This window comes from Nilaparvata lugens, chromosome X, assembly GCF_014356525.2.
Source record: "Nilaparvata lugens isolate BPH chromosome X, ASM1435652v1, whole genome shotgun sequence".
Taxonomy (NCBI): domain Eukaryota; kingdom Metazoa; phylum Arthropoda; class Insecta; order Hemiptera; family Delphacidae; genus Nilaparvata; species Nilaparvata lugens.
This window is the reverse complement of record NC_052518.1, coordinates 99,631,786-99,657,237: the sequence shown is the minus strand read 5'-3', so window position 1 is coordinate 99,657,237 and position 25,452 is coordinate 99,631,786. Positions and strand designations below refer to the sequence as shown.

Sequence of the window (25,452 nt, the reverse complement as noted above, 5' to 3'; positions counted from 1 at the left end):
ACACATGAAAAAGGATGCTCTACATCCAGCAAAAAATATATAAAATGATACCAATTGAGAAATTAACATTAAATCAAGAAGAAATAGTGATTTATTTATTCAAAAATTATTGCGGTTGCTTTTTTTAGTTTAGTATTTATGCATTTCACGGCGTTGTAGCTAGCCTATGCTGCATACGATCTTCACAGAACCGTGCATCAAGCGCATTTTTAGGAATAAAATTTGTATTTATATTTTTAGGAATAAAAACAATCCTACAAGACTTCAGCCTTGAATCAACTTAATTCAAAATACAAATATTAATGAATAATAATAATATAATTTATTCAATATCGAATAAAAAAGAATCATTGGACGGATTAATTAAACATTAAAAAAATAATAAGTAGAAAGAAAAATGATTAATAAAATGATTAATCATTGATAAATAATCATTAATAAATGATTAATTTGATTGTAAATTCTTACAAATCATTATATAGTGCTAGAGACTTATATTGTAGCATAATACATGGTGATAAGCATCAGTAGGCACATTTCTAAGAGCACATTAATTCATCATAATTATATGATTGTGATATATCTATAATACAAGTGAAGTTACACATTGACAACACTGAGACTATGAGATAATTCTCCCAGATATAGTTGTCATAATGTATCTTACTAAAATATAAAATTATAAAAATACTGTGCAGCAAATACTGTGCATTACAATAAAAGGCACTCCATAAATTACAAATAAATTGTCTATATCTAATTGAACATACAAAAATTAATATTTTTTTCTAAAACTATGAGTAAAGTATCACCACAGTGATTATCAATATTTATAAAACCATTCTTAACTCATTATACAGAAATATTATAAAAATAAAAAATAATGTAGAAACATATAAAGTCTAGTATTATAAATGTGGGACGGTAGAATGAATAGGACTGGGGAAAAATGGGCAGTTTTCTGCTGCTGCCTTCTATGGTAGAGTAAACTGAAATTCAATCAACTTCAGGAGATTCATTGTGAAATTGGTCAACGATTGCAAGTCTTTTGATCTCTTGGGGCGTGTTAATAAACGATTTTCAAGAACGAATCCAAAACAAACACTTGAATCGTTCTGATTGGTTCCTATAATATAGATTGCTAGGCAACCAATCATACTTGACATGAGTTCGATCTTAAAAATCAGTTATAAATTTAGCCCTATTTGTTTACTGGTAAACAAATCATATCAATATCATAATTTGATCATAATTTTTTAATTAGGATGTGGATGGAATTCTTGTTCAGATTCAATGAAGTAATAAGAATGATAAATGTCTTAAATTAAAATGACAAATGTCTCGAATGTCTTAAATTAAAAGATAGATTAAATTCACATGACCGGTGCTGTAGAAACTGTACTGTGGGGAGTCGTTGGTCTGGATCCAGCAATAGAATGAGTCGTAGAAGCATTCAGAGATGAGATCGTTCCCAACTGTAAATCAACACAAAAAGTCAATTACATAAAACCTGATCATTTAGGCATTTCAATTTCGTTCGAAACCATGTATCCGTAAAACCATATATCAGTAGAATGTTATAAAAAAAGTTAATCAGGTATCAGTGAATAACGTAAAGTCAACTAATGTTTGTATTTAATATTTTTCAACTTGCTATAACACGTATAATTTATTTGCATTGATTATTGTGTAAGGAACTGACAAAGTTAAATTTAATGGAGAATTCTACTGTTTAAATTGAACGTTTCTTTAATAAAACTTGAACATACAAACTTGAACAAGATAACAAACTTTTTCGGTGAAGAGTTGCCAAGGCAACGAACGTTAATGACATGGTAGCCATGAAGGGGATTTCCTTCACAATTGAATGTAAGAGAAAGAAAAAAATAATAAATGATTAGCTTTTGATTGACAAAATCAAACCTTTTTATGAAAATATATTAGTGTCAAGAATTTTCTAGTAAATAAAATATAGGAATCATTGTGAGAATGAATTTTTCAGGAAATAAGTGATGTTTGATAAACACAGAATGTTGGTTAGGAATTAAATATACTAAACCAAACAACCGTAATTTTATTTAGTCATACACCTATTTAATTCTTTATTAATCACTTGTATTTCTCGCCCATAACACTTGTAATATTTTTGCGATAGATAAAGGCAACTATATATCTATTTTAAAATGACTTATGATAAATGACATGAACTCATTCCCAACAGTCATTCTCAACAATGACAGTTATTTTTCATCAAATATTTACTCACTTGTATTTCTCGCCCATAACACTTGTAATATTTTAAAGTGCGATAGATAAAGGCAATTATATATCTATTTGAAAATGACTCATGATAAATGACATGAACTCATCCCCAACAGTCATTCTCAACAATGACAGTTAACAGTCATTCTCAACAATGACAGTTGAAAATGATTTCATAAATCTCGAAAGCGCTTCAGTATTTCAGTGAACAAATTGTTCAATAAATATTCAAATAATTGACAGCATGTCAATGTGAGAATAAAGAAAAATTGTGTTTTAATATATTCCAGTTTGGAATGGATCAATAAATAATCATCTGCAATCCTATTGCTATAGTGAGGTCCACATTATAATGGCAGTGGAGAAAGATAGGAGAACGACGTTGCCGAACCTTTCTTGTCAATGCTTTCTATAGACGGTAGCTGATACAGGTTTATTAATGTGATATTAACTGTTCATTCTTATTTAAAATAATCAATTATATTTTATTAAGCAATAAACTATATGTTTTAATAATTTCATAATGAAATTACATTATTAAGATGAAATTTCTTGTTAATTAATCATAAGTTCTACATTGTTAAAAGACGATCTGGCAACAGAGCAAAGCAAGAAAGAGATAGCACTATCCGCTTTGTTGAATGATAGACAAGGATAGCAATACCATTGCATATCAAACACTGCCATTATATTGTGGACCTCACTAGAACAGTTTTCCGAATAAGAGATACAATTTTTGGAAATAAAAGACAGTAAGCCAATAACTGTCTTTTTATTTCCATTAGTTTTGTCATAAAATAAAATGGAAAAGTGAATTATGGAGAAATACTACAACATTTCATCCCATACAATCAATGTCTGATACAAAATTTTTGTTAACTAGAGAATGTATGAAGATGAGAGGGTTCAACCACAGTAAAAATATCCCATGGTATAGGGCTTTTATGTTCCAAATTTCATTGAACTCAAGCTGATAGTCCACGTAGACCTTTTTCGTGAAGCTATGTGACGCTGATAGTCTCTCATACTGTGCCGTTCTTACACTCTCACTCAGCCAAAACATTAATAATCGACAATAATCGGCAAGAAAAATCGGCTTGAAATTTGGAAAATAAACCTTTGTTTATCCATGGTTCAACTTACCCTCAAATGAGCAAGATCTTCCAATTTGGTCAAGTCACACAGCTCCAAATACAAAGAGTAGATCAAAATCCAGCCATAAACATTGATTGCAGAGAACACAGCCCAGATGAGACACATTGTGATGTTGTATCCAAATATCAAATCATTGACAATTGAGAAAAATAACCAAGCCAAGAATCTGAGTATGGTGAATGCAGCGAAGACGTACAGCCATGGCAGGAATTTGTATTCAAGCTCCTGTAATCAAAGAATGCATTGTAATCACAAAAACAAGTGTGTAGTTGAATCAATTTTCATTCATTCACTCTCTTATTCATTATACACCGTGTCCCACGAAAAGGTTTATACGTTCAATTTTATATTATGTGCCCATTCATGCACCGAACTTTTCTAAATTTTACACAGTTTACAAAGTAGGTTCTGAAAATATTCTAGGAGAATTTCAACTCCCTAACCTTCGTAGAAACAAAATGGCGGCACATTGAAAATTTCACCAATTCGCTTCCTATAAAAACTACTTTGATGAGTTATTATCTGATTTGTTTACTTTGTTGCGGTAGTCTTGCCTCATTTGAAGTTACCAGAAATGAATCAAGCAATCTTCCAACAAGATGGTGCTCCACCTCATTTCGCAAATCATGTCGAGCAATATCTCTAAATGACAAACTTCAAGGCAGTTGGATTGGTCGTGGAAGTGATTTTTTAGATTGACCACCCTGATCACCAGATTTAAATGTTTGTGACTTCTTTTTATGGTGTTACTTGAAGGAAAAATTTTATACCCATAGCTTCAATAATGATGAGGAACTAAAACGATCAATAGGAGAGGAACTTCTCCGGATACCGCGGAGTTTCTTTATAAGTAGAGATTTCGATTCATTTCTTAAACGCTGTTATCAGTGTGTTGCTGTGGATGGGTTTCAATTTGAATAATTTTGGACTTGGAACATTTTTCATAAGGTTATAATAGCCTTATAATAATTATGTTCTAGTTTTTTCATTTAAAAGTCATATTGCCCTATAAAGCAACAATAAAAATATTTTATTAAACCATAACACCTTTTTTAATGATTTTAAAGTATCGTTTTTCAATACGCCGCCATTTAGTTTCTACGAAGGTTAGGGAGTTGAAATTTTCACAGAATATTTTCAGTACCTACTTAGTAAACTGTATAAAATTTAGAAAAGTTCGGTGCATGAATGGGCACGTAATACAAAATCAAACGTGTAAACCTCTACGTGGGACACGGTGTATATTATAATGAAGTGTGTTATGAATGTCATATGCTAGCCAAGGAAGACTATTCCACAATGATTACTGATCTACTAAACAACTACTCTTCACACTTCCTAAAAAAATGCAAAGCAAAGTAGAAAAAACGCCTCGTGTGGTTTGGCCCATACCTGCGTTGAATGTATTGCTCTTGCAGCCTTCGCTACCCATACCATAATTGTGAATAGTCCAAAATTTTGAACAAAATATATCAGTCAAATTCAGAATTGAGATAGCAATTTATCAAAGTGATTCACACAAGTAACCTAGTACTAGGTTTAGCCATAGAGAAACAATAGCATAGGTAGATATCCCATGGTATAGGGTGTTTATGTCGTAACTTTTTCTGTTATCTCAAGCCGATAGTCCACGTAGTTCTTTCCCATAAAGCTGTGTGACACTGGTAGTCTCTTAAATTGTGCCGTTCATACACTCTCACCCGGCCAAAACAGTAAAAATCTACAATAATCGACATTAATCGACTTGAGATAACAGTGAAAGTTGCGACATAAACGCCCTATACCATGGGATATCTACTTACGCTATTGTTTCTCTATGGTTTAGCATAGAAACCATTTTACACTCTATTTTAGGTGTGTATTTCGTTTAGCCCAGGTGTTCGATTACTCCAGGTGCTCGATTAGTAGGTGTTCGATTACCCCAGGCCGGACTTTTCTGATTAGACCAGGACCTGGTCTAAACGCACACCTCGGCTAAACGAGACGGAATGCTTCGATTAACCCAGTAGTTCGATTACACGAGGTGGTCTAAACGAAACCTGGTCTAATCGAGACACAGGACCTAGTGTAATCGAACTACTAGGTTAATCGAAGCATTCCGTATCGTTTAGCCGAGGGGTGCGTTTATAGACCAGTTTGTGTGTCTCGTTTAGACCAGGTTCTGTGTCTAGATTAGACCAGGTATCGTTTAGACCACCTGGTGTAATCGAACTATTGGGTTAATCGAGATGGAATGCTTCGATTAACCCAGCAGTTCGATTAAACCAGGTCCTGTGTTTCGATTAGACCAAGTTTCGTTTAGACCACCTGGCGTAATCGAACTACTGGGTTAATCGAAGCATTCCGTCTCGTTAAGCCGAGGTGTGAGTTTAGACAAGGTTTTCAGCTTCATTGTAGTAGAATAGGACCTGGTGTAAGCAAAACCTGGTCTAATCGAGACACTCCCGATTTTTGTCATGTCATTTTGGATACATATTAGCCAATAATTAAAGCCATTTTTACAATATTTCAATCACGTCATTTCAGATACATGTTACACAATCCTTAATCAAATATATTGGAAGACTTTCGCAGAACCAAAAACAGTCACCGTAGACGTTAAACTGGACTAAAACGAATTCAGTTTGCTCCAAAATAAATGCTAGCGGCCATAGTTGTAAAGATGGAATTTTAACGGTTTTCAACTACGTTATCTGGGTCAAGAATTGAAAAGAAATTCAAAAACAGCTGATGTCATCTATCGATTTTTCAACAACTTGAACTACAACTTATAATTTTGACAACTAATTCTTACTTTTCTTGAAATAATAATTTCGAACTAGTATTTTTACAACCTACTCTTATTGAATTGAAAATTTCTTTATTCATCAAAATGCACAAAAATATATCTGAACAGTGTCAAATTACAACAAGAATTATTAATATCGTCACAAAATCATCCTTTACACATAAAGAAGTCACAAATTTTGATAAAAAACAAGATTCTAAAATCTTGCAGTCAAATTGACATACTTTTGCAAAGAGTATAGGGATAGTCCCACCAAATATTCCTTTAATTTTTTTGTAGGTATTCAACCTCCTCTATATATAAACCTCTAATTATAACAACTCAAATAAACTATTATGTAAATACAAACCTTTCTCAGCCCAATAATGAGCATGATGGAGGTCACAAATACTGCTATTGCAGCAATCAACGAAAATAATGCGAACAGTATAAGCACATTCCTCACTGAAAAATAAAAAACAAAAATTGCAATTTTTAAAATGAGAGCAAAGTGTTTTATATTTGAAAAAAATCTCAAAATAGGTTCCAAGATAGTTTTACCATTATCAAGTCAAGTGATTCATCTATAACAATTAAATAAAAACACACATATGTTGTCAAATACTACAAAGTTTTATTTGGTACACGACCATGGTTTCGTGACCACACTGGTCACATTTTCAAGCTGACATTTTTCAGTCAGCTTGAAAATGTGACCTGTGTAGTCACGAAACCTGTCCTATACCGAATAAAACAGTGTAGAATTTGACAACATATGTGTGTTTTTATTTAATTATGGGACGGTTCTACAATATTGACAGTGACTCAGTCATCTATAACATTACCAAAGGAGTCTTGAATGAGTTTGCTTTGAATATACAATACAACGTAGACTCAATTCAATTTGGATGCATCAATTCGATCCATCTCTTACCATCATCTGATCTATTAAATTGGATAATAGATGTTCTAGAGAGAAACCTGTCCATTCCCATCATTGAATATCTTGACAACCCGCCAGCAATGAGGCTGAAATCATGCAGACCTTCTTGGCTGAGTTGTAGAATGCAAAACCAGCAACTCACTGACAAGTGGCAAGTGCAATTTCTATTATTTATTTACAAAAAATACATACATACAGGCATGGGAACAACAGGCATTATAGCCCAAAACTGTTCCCGATTCAACATCACAAAGTTCTTCATAATTATCAAGAAAAAAGTTAATAAAAATTGAAAATAACAAATAAACCAATAGGAAATATTAAGAATATGAATAACAATAAGTACTAATTCAACAAATAAGACAGAATATGATTTATGATTATGAGAGTACAATAGAACAGAATTTCGTTCCACTCCAAAGAAACACAGTTTAGAGACGAGAAAAAAATCATAATATGTTATACTATATAATTATGTTGTAACAATTATTAAAAACTACCATCAAGAGACAGGCCAAACAACTGATGCGTCACCGACCACATAGGCACCAACCCTACTTCGACACGCGCGCACAATCGAATTAACCGACCCACCAAATATATCCAGACCGATACAGCTCACATTGAATAGGCGCTGCATCCTTTTAATTGGTTCATAATAACTGTAGTCCGTTCTGCAGAAGGCAATTGAATAGTTATTTGTGCAACTAGTGCGCAAAGTGACAGTTTGCTGCACCGAAAGAAACGTTTACGCCCGAGCCGTAGGCGAGGGCGGAATGGCTTCTTGAGTGCAGCAGAGGAACTTTTGCGCACGTATTTCACATTAAATTTTTCCTACAGTTACCATTGAATATGAAAAGTGGGTAATTATGGGTAAAATGATGGCTGAAATCCATCAAATGTTTGTGTGTGTGTGTGATGCTGTTATTAATAACAACCTTAATTCATTTAAAAATTAATAATCCAAATGAAGTTGAAAATTCTCAGCCAAATTTCTAATTTTTATTCATTCAAGAATCAGAAAAAATACAGATGGAACAAAAAATTCACATTCAAAATACACGCCGACAGCTTGTTGGCTGAATCGAGCTGCAAGATGGCTGAACACAAAAAGATGGCTGAACCGACAAGCGCGCGACCTAGTGGGAAGAATCGTACCTAAGTTTGTTTCATCCAGCTAAAAATTACTGAAACACGATTCAGAAATTTAGACTTTTGCTCAAATTACCGAGAAAAATGCTCAAAGTAAACTGAAAAATATTTATAAAAATAACATAGACAAAAGAGAATATTTATTGTAGTATTATTATGTTTTTTATTATTTTTATTTATATGAATATCGAACGGTAATCATTTAACCTCAAAATTCGAATTTTATAATGTAATAATTTTTTTTGCTACTTTCCTCATTTCTTGCAGTTGAAATAATAATTATCAATAGAAAGAACTATTATTACTATTAAATGATGAGAATTCGTAAATGATGATTATTTAATTATGATTAAGATGAACATTATTCTTGTTTTGGATTTCTAGATTGGGATTTTATCATAAATGTAGGGTAGCCATTGAAATGATTCTTATCTAAATCTAACCACAGTCATTGTTACCAACTTAATTTTTGTTTTCGTGCACTAATCCTCCATATAACCCACCAACTATTTTGTGTTGCCATGTTGCAAATCTGGAGTGCAGGAAAAATGTTTCCCGCACTAGAGCGGAAAAGTGAATCTTTGCGTTCTGTTATCAGTGCAGGAATCGTCACTTTTCAAGGTAACTGTAGGAAAAATGTATTGCATGATCTAGCTATCAATCGCGGAACATGGAAATTAATCAATGATAAAAGGGAAGGGCTGTCCACTGCACCATTCACTAGCTTACATAGAAAAGTAATGCCATGCATATCCCTTCTAGAAGCCAGCGAATGTAATTGGAATTGTTCTCTGAGACCTTTATTGGGCAATGGGAGTGAAGATAGAATCAGTGTTTCATTTTTACCAAGGGCTTTTGTCTCCCCAGAAAAATACGGGTTAGACTTGACAGAATTGGGACTGGCTGCAGCAGGGTGAGAACGGCCATGCATAGGCGGCGACTGCAGACTGTGAATGTGGCCAAATTAAACTTTGCACCATTCAACAGATGACTGCCCAATCTACAGCTTTCCAACTAGGGCTGAACATTAGAAAGCGTTCAAGTATAGAAATGCAGTTAATTCTTACCATGTCGGTTTCCAACGTAAACGAATTGATAGCTGATGAAGTAATATCCATAGTGTGTAGAACCAGGAACAGCAAGAGCCAATGAATAGAGATCAAACACTGCTGTCATCACAGTGAAAATACTCAGGAACTGAAAAACAATAAATTATGTTATAAGTAAATAAATTAAATGTGTTAAATAGGTATTGATATTGTGAAATTTCTCCATAATTGGAAAACAGTTTTATTTTTGTCATCATATCCACATTTATTAGATTTGTTCACAAGACTGTAGTTTCATGAATAAGATTGTGTTTATCAATAGATTAAACAAAAATATTTATTAGAGTTCTTCACAAAACTGCAGTTTCAAGAAAGATTGTTTTTTCAATAAATTAATCAAAATTATTTATTAAAGTTGTTGACAAGACTGCAGTTTCAAGAAAGATTGTTTTTCAATAAATTAAACAAAATTATTTATTAGAGTTGTTCACAAGACTGCAGTTTCAAGAATAAGCTTGTGTTTTTCAATAAATTCAACAAAATAATTTATTACAGTTGTTCACAAAACTGCAGTTTCAAGAATAAGATTGTGTTTTTCAATAAATTGAACAAAATTATTTATCAGAGTTTTTCATAAGACTTTCAAGAACAAAATTGTGTTTTTCAATAAATTAAACAAAATTTTAAAAATGTATATAAAAATGCTATTGCATTTTCATACCTTCCACTTGAATACGTTATCAATTATAAGTTGAATATTTTTGTGAAACCAAATCATTATTCTTCAAGACCAATCTAAAAAAAGTATACAAAGTAATAACAGAGTGTCGACGTAAGTTATTCCACGAAAGGTATAACAGCCGAAGACCATGGATTTTACATGATTTTTGTAACAAAAAATGTCCAGTAAAATTATCTCATATCGACATTAGTTTTTGAGATATATAGATTTTTTATATTCATGAAAAACGTCAATAACAAGAAAACTATCAGTCAGAATCTTATTCTATGTGATTGGAAAAAGGAAGAGATTTGAAACTCATATAAATTTTGGACCAAAATTTTATAAGAATTGTACACGTGAAATTCTAACCTTATCTTGGGCTTTGTCATCTATAAATTTGGAAGAAAAATAGCACAAGGACTACCTTATTATTTTATCTTTCAATGTTATTACATTAGTGTTATTTGCATTGTAAATAAATAAATATAATTTGTTACTTTGACGTTTTTTTAAACTTTTTATGAGCGCTCAAAGTTTAAAAAGTATCAGACACCAACAACCCCATTTTTGATAGAATCATGCAAATTTGAATCCAAAATTTACAGACCTAGTTCATAAAATCATATGAATACACTAACATTTGATCAAAAATAAGAATCTTCCAGCAGTATTTATTTATTTACTTCAAATCACTTGAAAATGGCATCAATGTTGAAACATGTTGTGATTAAATAATTCAAAAAGGGTACTGAGATTTTTATTTCTATTTAAAAGAGTACATTGGTCAAGATCAGAGCCAAATTTAAGTTTAAACGATCATAAAAAGTGCTATGTACTGTTCTATAACAGAATGTACTATAATAAGGTTCCACTGTCCAGTTCAAATAAGTACCAAGTAATAATAATTACCAGCGAATAGAACGACATGATGAGTGATCCTCGTTGAGTATCAATGAAGTAGGCATCCTGGAATATTGGTTTCTTGTACCATGGGACTCGGAGCGAACGCATGGATCGAGATGACTTCAAATTTGCAGACGAACGTGAAGTAACGTGTGAATAAACGGATGGTGTGCCCATGCTTGGGCTTTTCTTGCCGTAATTCATCTGGAAAAAATAATCGTCATACCATAAATTTTCGAGTTTACTCCAGATTATTGGTAACTGGTATCTGTCACAAAAAATCTTGAGTCTAATTCTTCATTAGATGCAGTTGTGGCGAATCATCTGATTTCACCTGTGATGTTTTTAACTAGCATAGTTTCTTTCAATTTTTTTATTAAAAACACACAAAACAAGACAAAACAAAATTAAAAAGAATTATGAAACAAATAAAACACAATAAAATGTTACAAATATAAAAAACCATGGGCTTTGTGGTTGGATGTGTTGGAGAAGAGAAAAAAAGAGAGGAAGATACCTAGCCAACTATGGTTTCCCATGTAATAGGTAGGCAAAGAAGAGAAGAGAAGTAAGAAGAGAAGTTTGTTGTAACAGTTTTATTTTCATATTTATCAAAGGTTCAATTTTGTCATTCCAACATTAAAATTAATTAATCATTCATTTAGTTCCATTTAATCAATTTCAACATAGGAATCATCAAATTAAATTCCTATATTGGTGACCCCGACGATTGAAAAACAAGAATTTCCACAAATATTTTGCGTGAGTATTTGAGTCATGATGGATGAACAAATTGCAGATTTGCGTGAACGTGATGCACAGTTGCAGCAACCCATTCAGAACCACGAATTAAATCGGGTATCTATAAAGTTGCCACCATTTTTGGTTGGACAAACCTCGTTTATGGTTCCTTCAGGCAGAATCCCAGTTCACACTGTCCAACATCGAAAACGAGATAACCAAATTCCATCATGTTGTGTCTCAATTGGACCAACGCACGGCAGCCGAAGTTGAGGACGTTATTGCGAACCCTCCTCCGCTCAACTCATACACGTTCTTGCGCGGCAAGATTATTGAACGTTTATCCGCATAGGAATCATCAAATTGAATTCCTATACAGTTGAACTTCAAAGAAACTGAGGGTTTAATTTCACTTCCCCAACTCAGTTGGTTTTTTTTCAAACTGCTGCATGGTATAAAAATTGAAAATTTCTTCTATCGATTGGAGTTGAAAATACTTGAAATTATATACAAGGTTGTGTTCTCTACAACCTTGCTTCCGATTTTATTCAAATAATGTAATAGAACAGTCCGTAGAATATGCAGCATCTCTGAAAAGAGCACTGCCCTTATGGCCTATCACTCACACCTTCGCTACGGAATTACAGCATGGGGCTTAGCATTCCACACCAACCTAGACAAAATACTTTTTTATTTATTCATATAGCTTCTATCGGCAGAGAGATCCTTTTGTATGTTCAGCCTTGCCGTATTACCCAATGTCATTTCCTATCAACACACAAGTTTATAGGTTAATATATTGGGTTCTTCATGTTTTCTAACTAAAAATTTGCACTTTCACTTCCTGAGTTTCTATTTTATAAAGTTTAAAATTAAGAAAACTTATTTCTAAACACAAATTCATATTTGAAAAGCAAACAAATATAAAATGTTGATTATAATATTGAAAGATGAAATACTGAGGATAAAAAAAAAACTACCCAGAGAGTGGACAAGATAGAGCACTGCAGAGGACTATTCTAGAGCAGCAGAATCTTTAGGCTGCGGCTCCACTGGCTGTAGATTATCGCGCTGCAAAATGTGACTGGTAAGTCAAAGTTATGAGACGGTAGCAAATAAACGTAGATGGCTTCACTAGCGACAGTCTGCAGCTTCTACCATTTTATGACGCGCCGCGGAAAGTAGTGTAGCGCCAAAATGGAACCTGTCCTATTTTTGCGCGACACTTCGTCACCATTTGATGGCCTACTGGCTGCAGACTGTAGCACGGCACACGGCGTATGTACTCTGCAGTCGACCGGCATCCAAAACAAATCATCCGGCATACCATCTTAGGTTGGTATCCTTCTTCAAACTTTGTGATACTGCTTGTAACAAGTAATAAAAGGAGTTTGGAGACATGGAATGGAATTTAAAATAATGTTCCAGTACTTTCTTAATTTGCTATGCAACGTGTGGAGCATGCCTTCAGATCTATCATGCCTATTACTTATGCCATTGTTCATCCTGGAATCTATTATCCAAATGAAGAAGTCAACCCAAGTGCTCAGATCGGGCCGACACAGTTACAACACTAGAAACAGACAGAACATAGACCTCCCTCAGCACAGTACAGTAGGTCCCCTATGTACACCGGGCCTCACCTCTACAACCAGCTGCAATCTAGCCTAAAAAGTATCCAAGACAGGAAAGCCTTCATCAGGAAACTAAAGCACTACCTAAGCAATAGACCATACTACAGCCTGGACGAGTTTGTAGACGAGCAAACCTACAGACGATAAGGAATAAATGACCCCTACAAAGGGAAGATGAAATGACGATTCCCGCAGCCCTGGCTGCTGGTGAAGACCACAGAAGTATCAGTGAAATTGTATAATTGCCTTTGATATTCATCAAGTTATGGAGAACACATTACATTTTTAATTGAGACAGCTGACTTTTTTAATATTATAACAATGATTTTTTAAATTTCACGCAGATAATGCTAGAGTTATAATAGTTAGATAACGCACTGATGTCCCATGTTGCTTATTGATTAAGTGTGGGAGCCTTACACATAGTTCCTTGTTACTTGCATTTTCCTTGTTGTCATTTATACCTTGTTGATGGGATGTCTCTGGTTATACATCTGGATGACTCATGACGCGGTCAAAAATCTTATAAAAGTAGGTGATCTGCTTCAATTAACAGGTAAGGGGCGTGACTAGGCTCACGTTCAACCACCCACGGGTTGACTTTTTCAAAACCAATACCTTGAACAGTACGTTATGCAATTGAACCCAATTTTGCAAGCAATCCAGAATAAAATTGTATTATATATAGTAATTGTTCTAAAATATTAGCCAAATCCTAGTAGGCCAAAACAAGGCTATGATGGAATTTGTATAGGCTGTACTGAGATATTTCGCATGAATTTTCATATTTTAATGGTTTGCAGCCTAGAAACATAGCACTTACTAATAATTATAGATTAATTACAGATTGAAATCTGATTGTTAAATACCCATCAATAAGAAGTAACATAGAATTCACACATAACCTTACTTTCGAAAGATTTCGAATGTATCTCTTTACCAATTCAAATGACAGTATTTTTAAAGAAATAAATTGTGATGTGATAATGACAGAATCCATCTTCATAGATTATGAAACTATTATAAATTAAATAATAGTGAATTAGCTTCCAACAACCAATTAACATGATCTAGCTAGAGCAAACACAACCTAGCCTAATTTTAGAGCTAGTGATAAAAATACAATATTATAACTTACCGTACCGTCAATATGAGTGGAGTTATCTAAGAAATGCCAATACAATTAACTCACAGTTCAAATCTAATAAGATAATAATAAATAAATGAAATGTTTAGGGCGTTGTCAAAACTGAACAACAAACAACAAGATTACTCGTTAGTTGTTAGTGGTTACTCATGGAAAAGGATTGATGGAAGAATGGGAAGGGCAACCAAATATCGATACTCCACTCCCAGAATAATCCGAAATACAATCGATATTTTGGCCTTATCGATATATTGGGGAAATATCGGTTTTTGTACCAATATATCGATACAGTCTATGTTGATATTATTCGAAATATTATCCAATTACAGTGCTCAGTAACCGTCATCTGTTTAAATTACGTTACTTGCACATGCGCATTAAGGTTCTGTGTTAGGATCAGATGGCCTTGTCAGTATCTCACTCACATACACAGTCACACACACACTTATGATTTTGAGGTTTGATTCCAGTCTTCAGTCATAAATTTTGCATTGCTAATTTTTCTTGGTTATTTCAACGAATTATCCTTCACTAAAAAAATCATAAATATCAATCAGAAGAATGAAATTGTCGCATGAACGTATATTTTGTTAAGGAATGATGAAAGTATGAAGCAAAAAGTTATAGTCATTGTAGAGGTTAGTAACTTAGCTTAATTAATTTTATTTCCTTACAATAGCTTATTTTATTCTTATTAAGTTATTCATAAACTGATAAGATAATTTCCATACTTGTTTTGATATGTCATTATAAATTAAAATTAGTAAGGTTGGCTAAAGAATTGAAATCTAGGCAAAATGTCCTTATAGGTATGTTCTGTATGTTAAAAAAAGTAGGTTCAGTTAATGATAGGCCTATTTTCTATCTCGATCAATGGAAGATGAAGTGCTTATTATAGTGATAGTTTGAAAAATTGATAATTAGAATATTTATCATATTTTTTACTACTTTGAAAATAGTACTAAGTGAGTTAGTGGGTACCCGCTTGACATTCCTTTTTTAGTGTCATTAAGGGCCGGTTTCCGAGCTCGGGATTCAGCTAAGTTCTAGACTTTAACTGGCTTTAAACTCTGGAGTCAGAAAATTGGCTTTCCGAGTCAGGGCGTTAACGTAGTCGAGGACTTAAGTCCAGAACTTAAAACTGCATGATTTTAAACCCTCGACTGGGGTAGGGTTTGAATTAAAGTTCCAAACTTAACTGAGCAAACACAATTCAGTTATTGTTTTGGAGTAGATGAAAAGCCAAGTCATGGAATACCTAAATTATTTGGATTATTCCATCTAAATTCATAATCTATAGTTTTCAAGTTTATTTTCTAATCTAATTCAAGTTCTGGACTCAGAAAGCGAAATTATAAACTCCAGAGTCTATTCAAGTCCTCGACTACGTTAACGCTCTGACTCGGAAAGCCAAAGCCAACTCCAGAGTTTAAAGCCAGTTAAAATCTAGAACTTATCTAAATCCCGAGCTCGGAAACTGGCCCTAAGAGTTTATGATGCCTATATAGGCACATAGTGTTCTACTATTGTGCGCCACCATTAAAATACATGCTTAATGCCATAGAGAAACAATGGCGTAAGTAGATATCCCATGGTATAGTGCGTTTATGTCGCAACTTTTACTGTTATCTCAAGCCGATTACTGTTGATTATTGTCGAATTTTACTGTTTTGTTGGGGTGAGAGTGTATGAATGGCACAATATGAGAGACTACCAGTGTCACACAGCTTCACGGGAAAAAAACTACATGACTTATCGGCTTGAGATAACAGTGAAAGTTGCGACATAAACTTACGCTATTGTTTCTCTATGATAATGCTCAACCTTGAAGTTCGTTTTTCAGGTAGTGAATAGTGAATTCCATTCAACTGAATTTTCTTGTCTGAATGGAATAAAGAGTTTTAGGAGCTTGAAGAGGCGCCTAAATGATATCAGTATAAATGAATCATACTCAAGAGTTATATACTTTGAAGACATTATATATCTGTGGTTTGATGCAACATGCAAGTCACCAATGCAAACCACGAATGACAATGGTACAGTAGTGCTACCATGCCGCATCTGCACTTTCGCCAAGTGTGTACAAATGCCGACGAGCGCGGGAATGTGGATGGCTGTCCAGCACTCGCCTACACTGGCCTTCACTTGCCATCGATCCGATTTTCATCGAGTGGCCAGCCGAGCATCCATTAATAGTCACATTGTATTATGTATGGCAAGACCAACATGGTCAGCGACTTGGCGAGAGTGTGGACTAGGCATAACACAAAGCCACAGATCTATGAACATGAATATCTGATCAACATTTTTTTGGTGATGTACTGTTTATAGGTCAAGACCTGAATTGGTAGTAAAGCATTTTTGATCTCTGCTGTCATTAAATTCATACGACTTGACAATGTTAATCATTTGTAATTGTAAGGGTACATTTATGTTGAGGAGTGCTAGTGCTGCCCCCCAGCAAACCAGCGTAGACTAGAGATGACAGTCTGTCAATGTGAGGTGAAATAACAGTTTGGAACAATAACAACGAATCGAAAAATAGAAGCGGCAAGGAAATTATCCTTCCAAATCAAACAAGTTTTTTTCTCAAAAAGCAAGCCAAAATCAAGCTCACCCACAAATAGAGCTGCACTATCAAAATCAAATCCCATTTATTGCCAAATTAATAGAAATTTACCAAAATTTAAAACAAAATATAGTTTCATACATTGATAAATCACAAACAAAATTACAAAAGCAAAATTACTTGAAATGAAATTATAATTAATATTGGTGTTGCCAGCAAAACAACGTATGTGCGCTGGCAACGAGCATCCAGTAAGCATTCAATCAGACAAAAGTAGTAAAATCTGTATTAAACAAAAATTCAGCAAACACTGTCAAAGAAAACTTGATAAATCAAGTAATTCATAACATGTAACGTAAACATAATATAATTCGAGAAAAAAAATACTCTCTCCGGGATTTTGAAAACAAAAGATATATGAGAAATTATGAAATACAGTACAGGACAGCATATAAAATTAAATTCAGTTTGAGAGACAGCTTTTAGGTAGTAAGGGGGAGATAAATAGAAAAATAAAACACATAGGAATAAAAATAAATAAATGTATAAAGTATTTTGGCTACAACATTTTCGGTCTTGATTCATATCTCAATTCTCGTTTTTATTGCTTTGTAGGTTTATTCTTATAAAATGTTCTGGAATAATACTTATTTACTGTGTAGTTGAATTATTGTCTTCTGCATATATTCAAGTCAGTTCAATATATCTATGTGCAGATCTGAAAATATAATTAGTTTGATATTAAGACTCACCTCCGCTCTCCGCAACATAAGAGTACCCTAAGAAATTAATCTCTCAAAATTCAAGGTTTCCTGACATGGTGATATTTTCATATCGAGTCGATTTCATGCTAACAGGGTCATTTTTAGATATATCACACAATTTCACAAGGCTTTCTGTCTTTTTTCAGTCAAATGTTGCTTAAGGAACTAATCTACAAGTCAGCCCAAGTGCAAATGGGTCTAAAAATGCTTCAGGGAAATGCAGTAAGAATATTTAGTGATATTCTTTTGTTTAGCATAGGTTCAATCTCTTATTTTAAAGATCTAAACAATATTGAATTGATTATTGTCATTAACACAACTTAAATTTTGTTATGCTCGCCATTTATGTGGTGATAATATTGAGCTCTTGATTCTCTTGCTATTGGTTTGAATTATTATAATTTTAGCTGTGATATTCTTGAACTTTGAAATCATTCCACAATTAAATTGAAAAGAAACACTGGATTGCAACCATTTGATTCAACCCTTCCTCCATTTATGATAATTGTACGGAATATATTTTATATTGCTCGATGTTTCTGTCTCTTTATTTTGTATTCACATTTGCTTTGGTCTTGTGCTCGCATTCAATCTATGTCCTCCATTTCATTTTTTATTTTCATTATATTTTCACAGCACAATATTGTTTAATCAATGTTATTTCTTTGCGTTTGTTTCCATTGTTGTATCCATCCACCTCTTTTGAAACTATTTTTTATTAATTTTATTTTTCATTTGTGGATGTAAAAATAAATATAATTTTAATTATAATATATTATCCTGTTAACTGCTGTACTATTCAACTTTTGTTTGTTTCAGGACCAGAAATTATGTCAATTAAATTCACGTCTGATCCCATGGAGTACCAACTTTGCTCCTTATTGGGACAGTGTACGACTGATATTGCTGTGGTTTTTTTGGGTCGTTATACAACAAATGGATGTCTTGTAGCTATGAAAAAATACAACATGGAAAAAATATCTAGAGCTGAAACAGAACTTATAAAGGTGCGTGACGATCCAAGTACAGTATATATTTTATTCTTGTGGAAATTTATGTTTGAAACTTTTGTAAAACAATTGTTTTCGCTTGAAGCCTTTCACCGAAGATACAAAAAAGGTTGTTGTACTTTTATCGTTAGTGGCCGGACTAACAGAGTACACCAAATTTATTTATAAAACTGCATCTCTATAGAGGAGTTATCAGTATAATACCGGGTGTCTCAAAAAGAATGTCCCAACAGTTAACATTTTTTTAAAAAAATGGTGCACACAAACCAATTTTACATCAAATTACTCACAGAAGTATCAAGTTTATAATGATGTAATATAAGTGTTCTATGTGCCCTCCTTTTGAGGCTCGGATGACACATAGACGGATTCATCGCAGACTGTTCGCAAGATGTCTTCTCGGACTGTAGCTACTGCATCAGTTATCCTGGTTTTTAGCTCCTCAACATCAATTGCCAAGGGAGGAACATAAACACGATCTTTAACGTATCCCCACAGGAAAAAATCACACGGTGTTAGGTCAGGGGACCGTGGAGGCCGGAGTGCATAGCCAAGTCTTGCGGTCCTGTGTGGCCTATCCAACGTTGAGGCAAGTTGGTGTTGAAGAAATGGCGTACATCATTGTGCCAGCTTTGTGGTGCTCCATATTGTTGAAAGATAACGTTGTCCGAGTCAGCAATTAGTTGAGGAAATAGCCAATTTCGTATCATTGCCAGGTAACATTCACTGTGTTTTCTTGAAAAAAGTGTCCATACACCTTGGTTTGTGAACAAAAAACGTTCACTTTAGGCGAATCTCGTTCAAGCTCCACTGTTTCATGAGGGTTTTCAGTTCCCCATAACTGACCATTAACTTTTACGGCACTTGATATTGAGGAGCTAAAAATCAGGATAACTGATTCAGTAGCAACAGTCCGAGAAGACATCTTGCGAACAGTCTGCGATGAATTTTGCCACCGTCTAGATGTCGTCCGAGCCTCAAAAGGAGGGCACATAAAACACTTATAATACATCATCATAAACTTGATACTTCTGTGAGTAATTTAATGTAAAATTGGTTTGTGTGCACCATTTATTCAAATTAATATAACTGTTTAAAATTGGGTCATTCTTTTTGAAACAACCAGTAAATTAATGCGATTGCCGGTCGATTCAACAAGTCTTGTGATTAACTATCTGGGACCAGTAAGAAAGTAAAGTAAATTATTTACTTTGGGATCAATAGTGTACATGTACAATAAACATAAATGAGACAAGCATATCGCTCAGTATCAGGAAACTTGAAAATGAATTCTTTCAACTTTGTATAGTCCTCAACTATGAGACATTGAAATAAATCAACTCTAAGGCTAGCTACATACACATCGATTTTTATTCGTACGATATTTTGCCGTCCTTATAAATTATATTAGATTGAACAGATGATTTCAAACAGATGATGATTGCCAAGTTCTGTTTAATCTTATAGAATTCATAAGGACAGCAAAATATCGTACGAACACAAATCGATGTGTGTGAGCAGGGTTTGAGATATGTCGTGATTGGTTGGGAGCTACAAATTTCATACATGTCGAACCATTTAATAAAATTTAAAACTTATTCTAAAAATAATGGTTTTCAAGGAGAAAAGTCACTTCATGAATTCTTTTTCTTAATTTTTTTTCAAATTCAAATTTTATTCAATCCAATTCACAATATTTACAAATTATGAGAAAAAATAATACAGCTTAACAATATTAGAGTAATAAGTTAATAATTTATAAAGTACATAAAAGTCTAATTTATTAAACAATAACATCAGACAAGAATTCGAACATGCTAAACCAGGACTAATTTGTGAATTTGGATAGAAAAATACTGCTTGCTGAGAGTACAAAACTCTACGTCTGCGAGCAGGAATGAATATCTGATAATTTATGAATTTATAGAGAAGTAGAAAAATATAAAAAGGTTAAAAAATATAAAATTTCTTATTTAGCTCCAAAGTTCTAAAACCTGCTGCCCTTGGAGATAAGGCAGTGCAAGATACGATCAAGGTTTTTGAGAGATGTCAAGAGATTTGTAATGGAATGTGAGAATATATATGGAATGTAAGGTATATAGATACCTTTTTTAGTATTCTCATGTAGACTTGTATACCATAATATTGTACAATATACTTCGAAGCTAAAATTGATAAATCATCGATACTGTTATGTAATATGTGTCACTTCATATGCGACTGTCGGCCTCAGTAACTACAGTTTAGCGCTATAGTTTTGTAATCAATTTTATATCCCCATCTCAAACAGGTTTAGTACCTCGAGATGCAAATACTCAATTGGCATTGCATTTTATTTTGTAATAGTATTTTCACATAATGTAAAATTTGTATTGCTTTTATTATTTATTTCTAAGATGTTGTAATTTTATATTTCTGCCAATAAAACATTTTCATTTTCAGAATCAGTTCCTTGCAAAAATGAAATTACTATTAAGGCTCAAAAAATTTTAAGTGGTGCTGTTTAACAAGCGGTAACCCTTATCAGCAATCATTTCAATTTGTTTTTATGACACAATTGTTTTGTTATTTATTTATATTTCAATTTTCATGCTACCAATAAACTATTCCGTTTTCTAAGATTCAATTGCTGTTTATATCTTGCAGGATGAAATAATATTGATGCGTCAGTTGTCTCACTCGAATCTTCTACCTTGCTTGACATCATTCGTTTCTGGTCACGACGTAGTTGCCATCTCACCATTGATGGGGTACGGCTCTTGTCATGATCTCATTTTGCGCCATTTTAATACCGGTCTTCCAGAACTTCTCATCGCCATAATTTTAAGAGATATTTTGCAAGCTTTGAACTACATGCACCAAAAAGGAATGATTCACAGGTATGTTAATTTCTAGTCGAAGTACTTCGGAAATCACCGTTCTCACATCTTCCTTTGTCAAATAATTGAATATTATACTCATATTGAATACTCGAATATTTAGTTCTGGGACTGAATTATATGAATAGCCGTTATTTATTCGTTCATCATATCTTCTAGCGCTCACTATAAAAGGACTACAAAGAAGTGAAAATGGGTGAAATCTATTTAATTAGCACCAAATACTATTTGTTGCTTATTGCTTCCTATTGGTTCTATATCATCTGGTGCCAGTGCTAGAAGATATTTCGCATTCTATTCAAATTCAAAATAATCAAAATAGTTTATTGTTAAAAACATCTAATTATGTCAATGTCAAAGATCACACCAACTATTAAAAAGTATTATGAAACTGCAGTACTTTCTGCAGATACTTAGAAAGTATCAATAAATATGTGTTTTTTTGACAATTTCTTAGTCTTTTTCATTTAATATGAATAATTACCACAATATCAACTTCTCAACTACACAAAAAGTAAAAGACAATTTTGTTCAACTATTAAGACTTGGAGAGTTGTTTATATCTAAGTATTACTGTAGTTTCATAATAATAATATTTTTTAATAGTTGGTGTGATCTTTGACGTTGTTTGACATTATTAGATGTTTTTAACAATAAACTATTTTGATTATTTTTAATTTGAATAGAATGCTAAATATCTTCTAGCAGTGGCACCAAATAATATAGAACAAACATGAACCAATAAGTAACAAATAGTATTTGGGTAAGTGATACTTAGAAAGTATCAATAAATCAGTGCTATTTTATTTTATTGTATAAAGTAACCTTCCTGGAGACTAAATCCCCGCACAGACACATCGATTTTTTTTCGTACGATATTTGGCCGTCCTTACAAATTTTATTAGATTAAACAGATGATGTTTGTCAAGCTCCGTTTAATCTCATAGAATTCATAAGGACAGCAAAATATCGTGAGACAAAAATCGATGTGTGTGTGTGTGTATGTGCGGGGCTTAATGTATCCATAATCACAAGGCTTCAGTAACTAAATAGCCAATAGATGTATGATTCAACATTCTTGTTATTTTAAATATTCATAACTTGTAGCATACTTCGAAATATCATGATAAACACCCATTCCCCTAAACATTAATTTCATTTTATTTGTCAGCAATCACATTCTTTGTTTAAAGTATACATTGATAGAGCAGGTGCCTCGTCAATTCTTTAATAACCAATTTATTAAAATATCAACTAAATAATTTAACTAAGTTATAAACTATTATCTAAAATTATATACAATAAATATTATCATCATCCATGACATCTCCAATACTAATTAATGATAAAAACTAAATTATTGCTAAAGAATCAACTAAATAACTAAACTAGTAATAAACTATTAACTAACATTATATACAATAAACATTATCATTATCCATGAGATCCCTGATACTATAACATTTAAAATTATTTACAATAAATATTATCATTATCCATGAAATCTCTAATACTAATTAATGTTAAAAACTAAATTATTATCAAAGAATCAACTAAGTTTCAACTAAACTTAGTAATAAACTATTAACTAACATTATATACAATAAACATTATCATTAGCCATGAGATCCCTGATACTATAATAACATTTATCCACTAGTAATTTTATTAAATATATTTAAGATTCTAAATGTCAAGATTCTAATTGTAAATTTGGTGAAGTCAATTTTTCAATTTATTGAAACGTAGTACTCTATCTTGACTTAAACAGTGAAACCAAGATTGATCTACATTAACTTATGTTCAGTATAACTCATAAATGTACATATTTTTTTCTAGAATTTGACATTTTGAATAAAATATTTTTGAATTTTTCCTCTTGTAACTGGGAGTGATCAATGGTCTAGCGGATAGAATGCTTCCTGGAGATCCCGGGTTCAAACCCGCTCATCGCCGAAATTTTTCGACCAGGTCACTCCCGTGTTATCGGATGGGGACGTTAAACTGTCGCTCCCGGCTGTCGAAAGGCTCATTGACGGCTTGAATGTTATATTCAGGCGAGCTGGGACCTTTCAAAAGCCATACAAATTTACTTTAATGAATTACTTTTTTGGGCAGGGCTGTGAGAGCAAGTCATATTCTTGTGGGAGCAGATGGTGTCCGACTTACGGGATTGAGGTATGCTTGTTGTATCAGACAAAACAGCTACAACTATTCTAGAAGGGTTCATTCTTTTCCTCTGTCAACAGAGCCCAATCTAAGTTGGCTTAGTCCAGAAATCCTGCAACAGGTAATACATCAATAATATAATAATAAATAATAATAATAAATAGATTTTATCCCCATTAAAATACAAGCAAACAATCTAATCAATAAAACAAAAATACAATGTCTAAAATTTACTACAAATTTATACAACTGTAAAGAAAATCAGCCTACTCAACTTTAGGAACCCCCCATGTACTAGAGCAGGTGTAGTAGTAATAATTTTAGAGTAGAGGTGCAAATACATTGGGTAAGTGAGCTCACATATTGTTCGAGATTATGTTTTCTGAATACTGTCTTCCAGTTGTAATAATTCAGTTTCTAACGGATTTTTTGGTGGTTGACATTTTTCAAGATATTAGGGAAAATTGTAACTTCTCTTGCTGTTGATTGTATTCTTGATATGAGTTATAATCATGCTACTTCACATTATTCAATACTTTGCTTGACGTCTTCGAAGTTTCAACCTTGTCAATATACACCGTGATTCAAAAAGAATACCACAACTTTGAAAATTGATAACTCTGCAAAGAATAAACGGAGAGTAAAGCACTATCTGTCATCGATTTGAGAAATTTCTGAAGTTTTTTTAGTTCCTTATTTAGTACCATTGGCACTCATCTGTCCGTGCCTATTTGAATGAAAACTATCCGAGGCAATGGATCGGCTGCTAAGCAGCTCGAGACAGAGCACTTCATCACTGGCCTCCAAGAAGCCCTGACCTCACCCCCTGCGATTTTTTTGTATGGGGTAAGTTAAAGATAAGGTGTATCGACCGCCTCTACCAGCTAACATTGAGGAGCTCAAACAAGAAATAACAGCCGCTATACAAACTGTTACGCCCGATATGCTACTGAGGGTGTGCAACGAGTTCGAGTATCGTATTGATATCACTCGAGTGTCTGGAGCGGGTCACATTGAACATTTGTGAACTTGTTTTCTAGTGGGGAAAAACTTAATTTAATACTCTTCATTTTGATTTATAACCCAAGTTTCTATTATGTTTCCTTGATTGAATACAGATTTTCAAAGTTGTGGTATTCTTTTTTAATCACCCTGTATTTTATGATCTTACATATTTGAAGTCGTCAACCGACAGCTGTATGGCAGTGAGATGTGTTATATTATGAGATTTGAATGAATTATATGCATAATTTGAAATTCAATGAAACTTTATTGTCGGATTCAAAAATGTTTCAAGACTTGGACAGTCACGTTTCATCGTCAGCCACTGTGGTCTAAGGGCTCGGCATCCAACCAGCAGCCAAAATGTGGCTGCCAAGATGGCTCCCACTACCATTTTGTCAAATTATTTTATTTCTCACAAAAAATAAGAGATTACATTGATTTTTAGTTTTTATGTAGGTGATATCTGATTTTTTATTGACTCGTATGTTTTATTGTCAGGTTAGACATAGAGAAAATATAGCATAAGAAGATATTCCATGGTATAGGGCATTTATGTACAAAATGTCATTGTTAACTCAG

The 25,452-nt window shown here is 33.2% G+C and overlaps 2 protein-coding genes across 8 annotated transcripts in view; one reads left to right on the top strand and one right to left on the bottom strand.

Annotated features, from left to right (window-relative positions):
• Nucleotides 1-735: 735 nt before the first annotated feature.
• Nucleotides 736-14,651, bottom strand: LOC111061640. Of its 2 annotated transcripts, none has more exons than XM_039442824.1 (6): nucleotides 14,474-14,651; nucleotides 10,962-11,159; nucleotides 9,347-9,476; nucleotides 6,555-6,649; nucleotides 3,406-3,642; nucleotides 736-1,475 (listed from the first exon to the last, which is right to left on the bottom strand). In XM_039442824.1, exons 2-6 carry the CDS (start codon nucleotides 11,157-11,159, stop codon nucleotides 1,374-1,376), a joined length of 762 nt encoding a protein of 253 aa, XP_039298758.1. In that variant the 5' UTR covers nucleotides 14,474-14,651; the 3' UTR covers nucleotides 736-1,373. The 2 variants fall into 2 exon arrangements, with proteins under 2 accessions (XP_039298758.1, XP_039298757.1); XM_039442823.1 differs by having other exon boundaries at nucleotides 14,469-14,650.
• A 183-nt stretch (nucleotides 14,652-14,834) lies between these two features.
• The window catches only part of LOC111061639 (STE20-related kinase adapter protein alpha), a 33,318-nt gene continuing 22,700 nt past the window's right edge, over nucleotides 14,835-25,452 (top strand). Inside the window, exons 1-5 of one of the 6 annotated variants that reach the window (XM_039442818.1) lie at nucleotides 14,890-15,115; nucleotides 17,957-18,032; nucleotides 18,630-18,817; nucleotides 21,467-21,699; nucleotides 23,818-23,989. In XM_039442818.1, coding sequence (XP_039298752.1) covers nucleotides 18,641-18,817; nucleotides 21,467-21,699; nucleotides 23,818-23,989 — 582 coding nt within the window. In that variant the 5' untranslated portion in view covers nucleotides 14,890-15,115; nucleotides 17,957-18,032; nucleotides 18,630-18,640. Of the gene's footprint in view, nucleotides 15,116-17,956; nucleotides 18,033-18,629; nucleotides 18,818-21,466; nucleotides 21,700-23,817; nucleotides 23,990-25,452 lie in introns of all 6 variants that reach the window. The other 5 variants (XM_039442816.1, XM_039442815.1, XM_039442817.1 and 2 more) reach the window with 5 other exon arrangements.

Excerpts from the sequence above, each read along its gene's own strand:
- LOC111061640 (XM_039442824.1), bottom strand. The coding sequence starts at position 11,159 with ATGAATTACGGCAAGAAAAGCCCAAGCATGGGCACACCATCCGTTTAT. Across the intron at positions 9,477-10,961 it reads TCATGTCGTTCTATTCGCTG|TTCCTGAGTATTTTCACTGT; the intron begins GTAATTATTATT and ends ATTGTTTTTCAG. Across the intron at positions 1,476-3,405 it reads AAGATCTTGCTCATTTGAGG|TTGGGAACGATCTCATCTCT; the intron begins GTAAGTTGAACC and ends GTTGATTTACAG.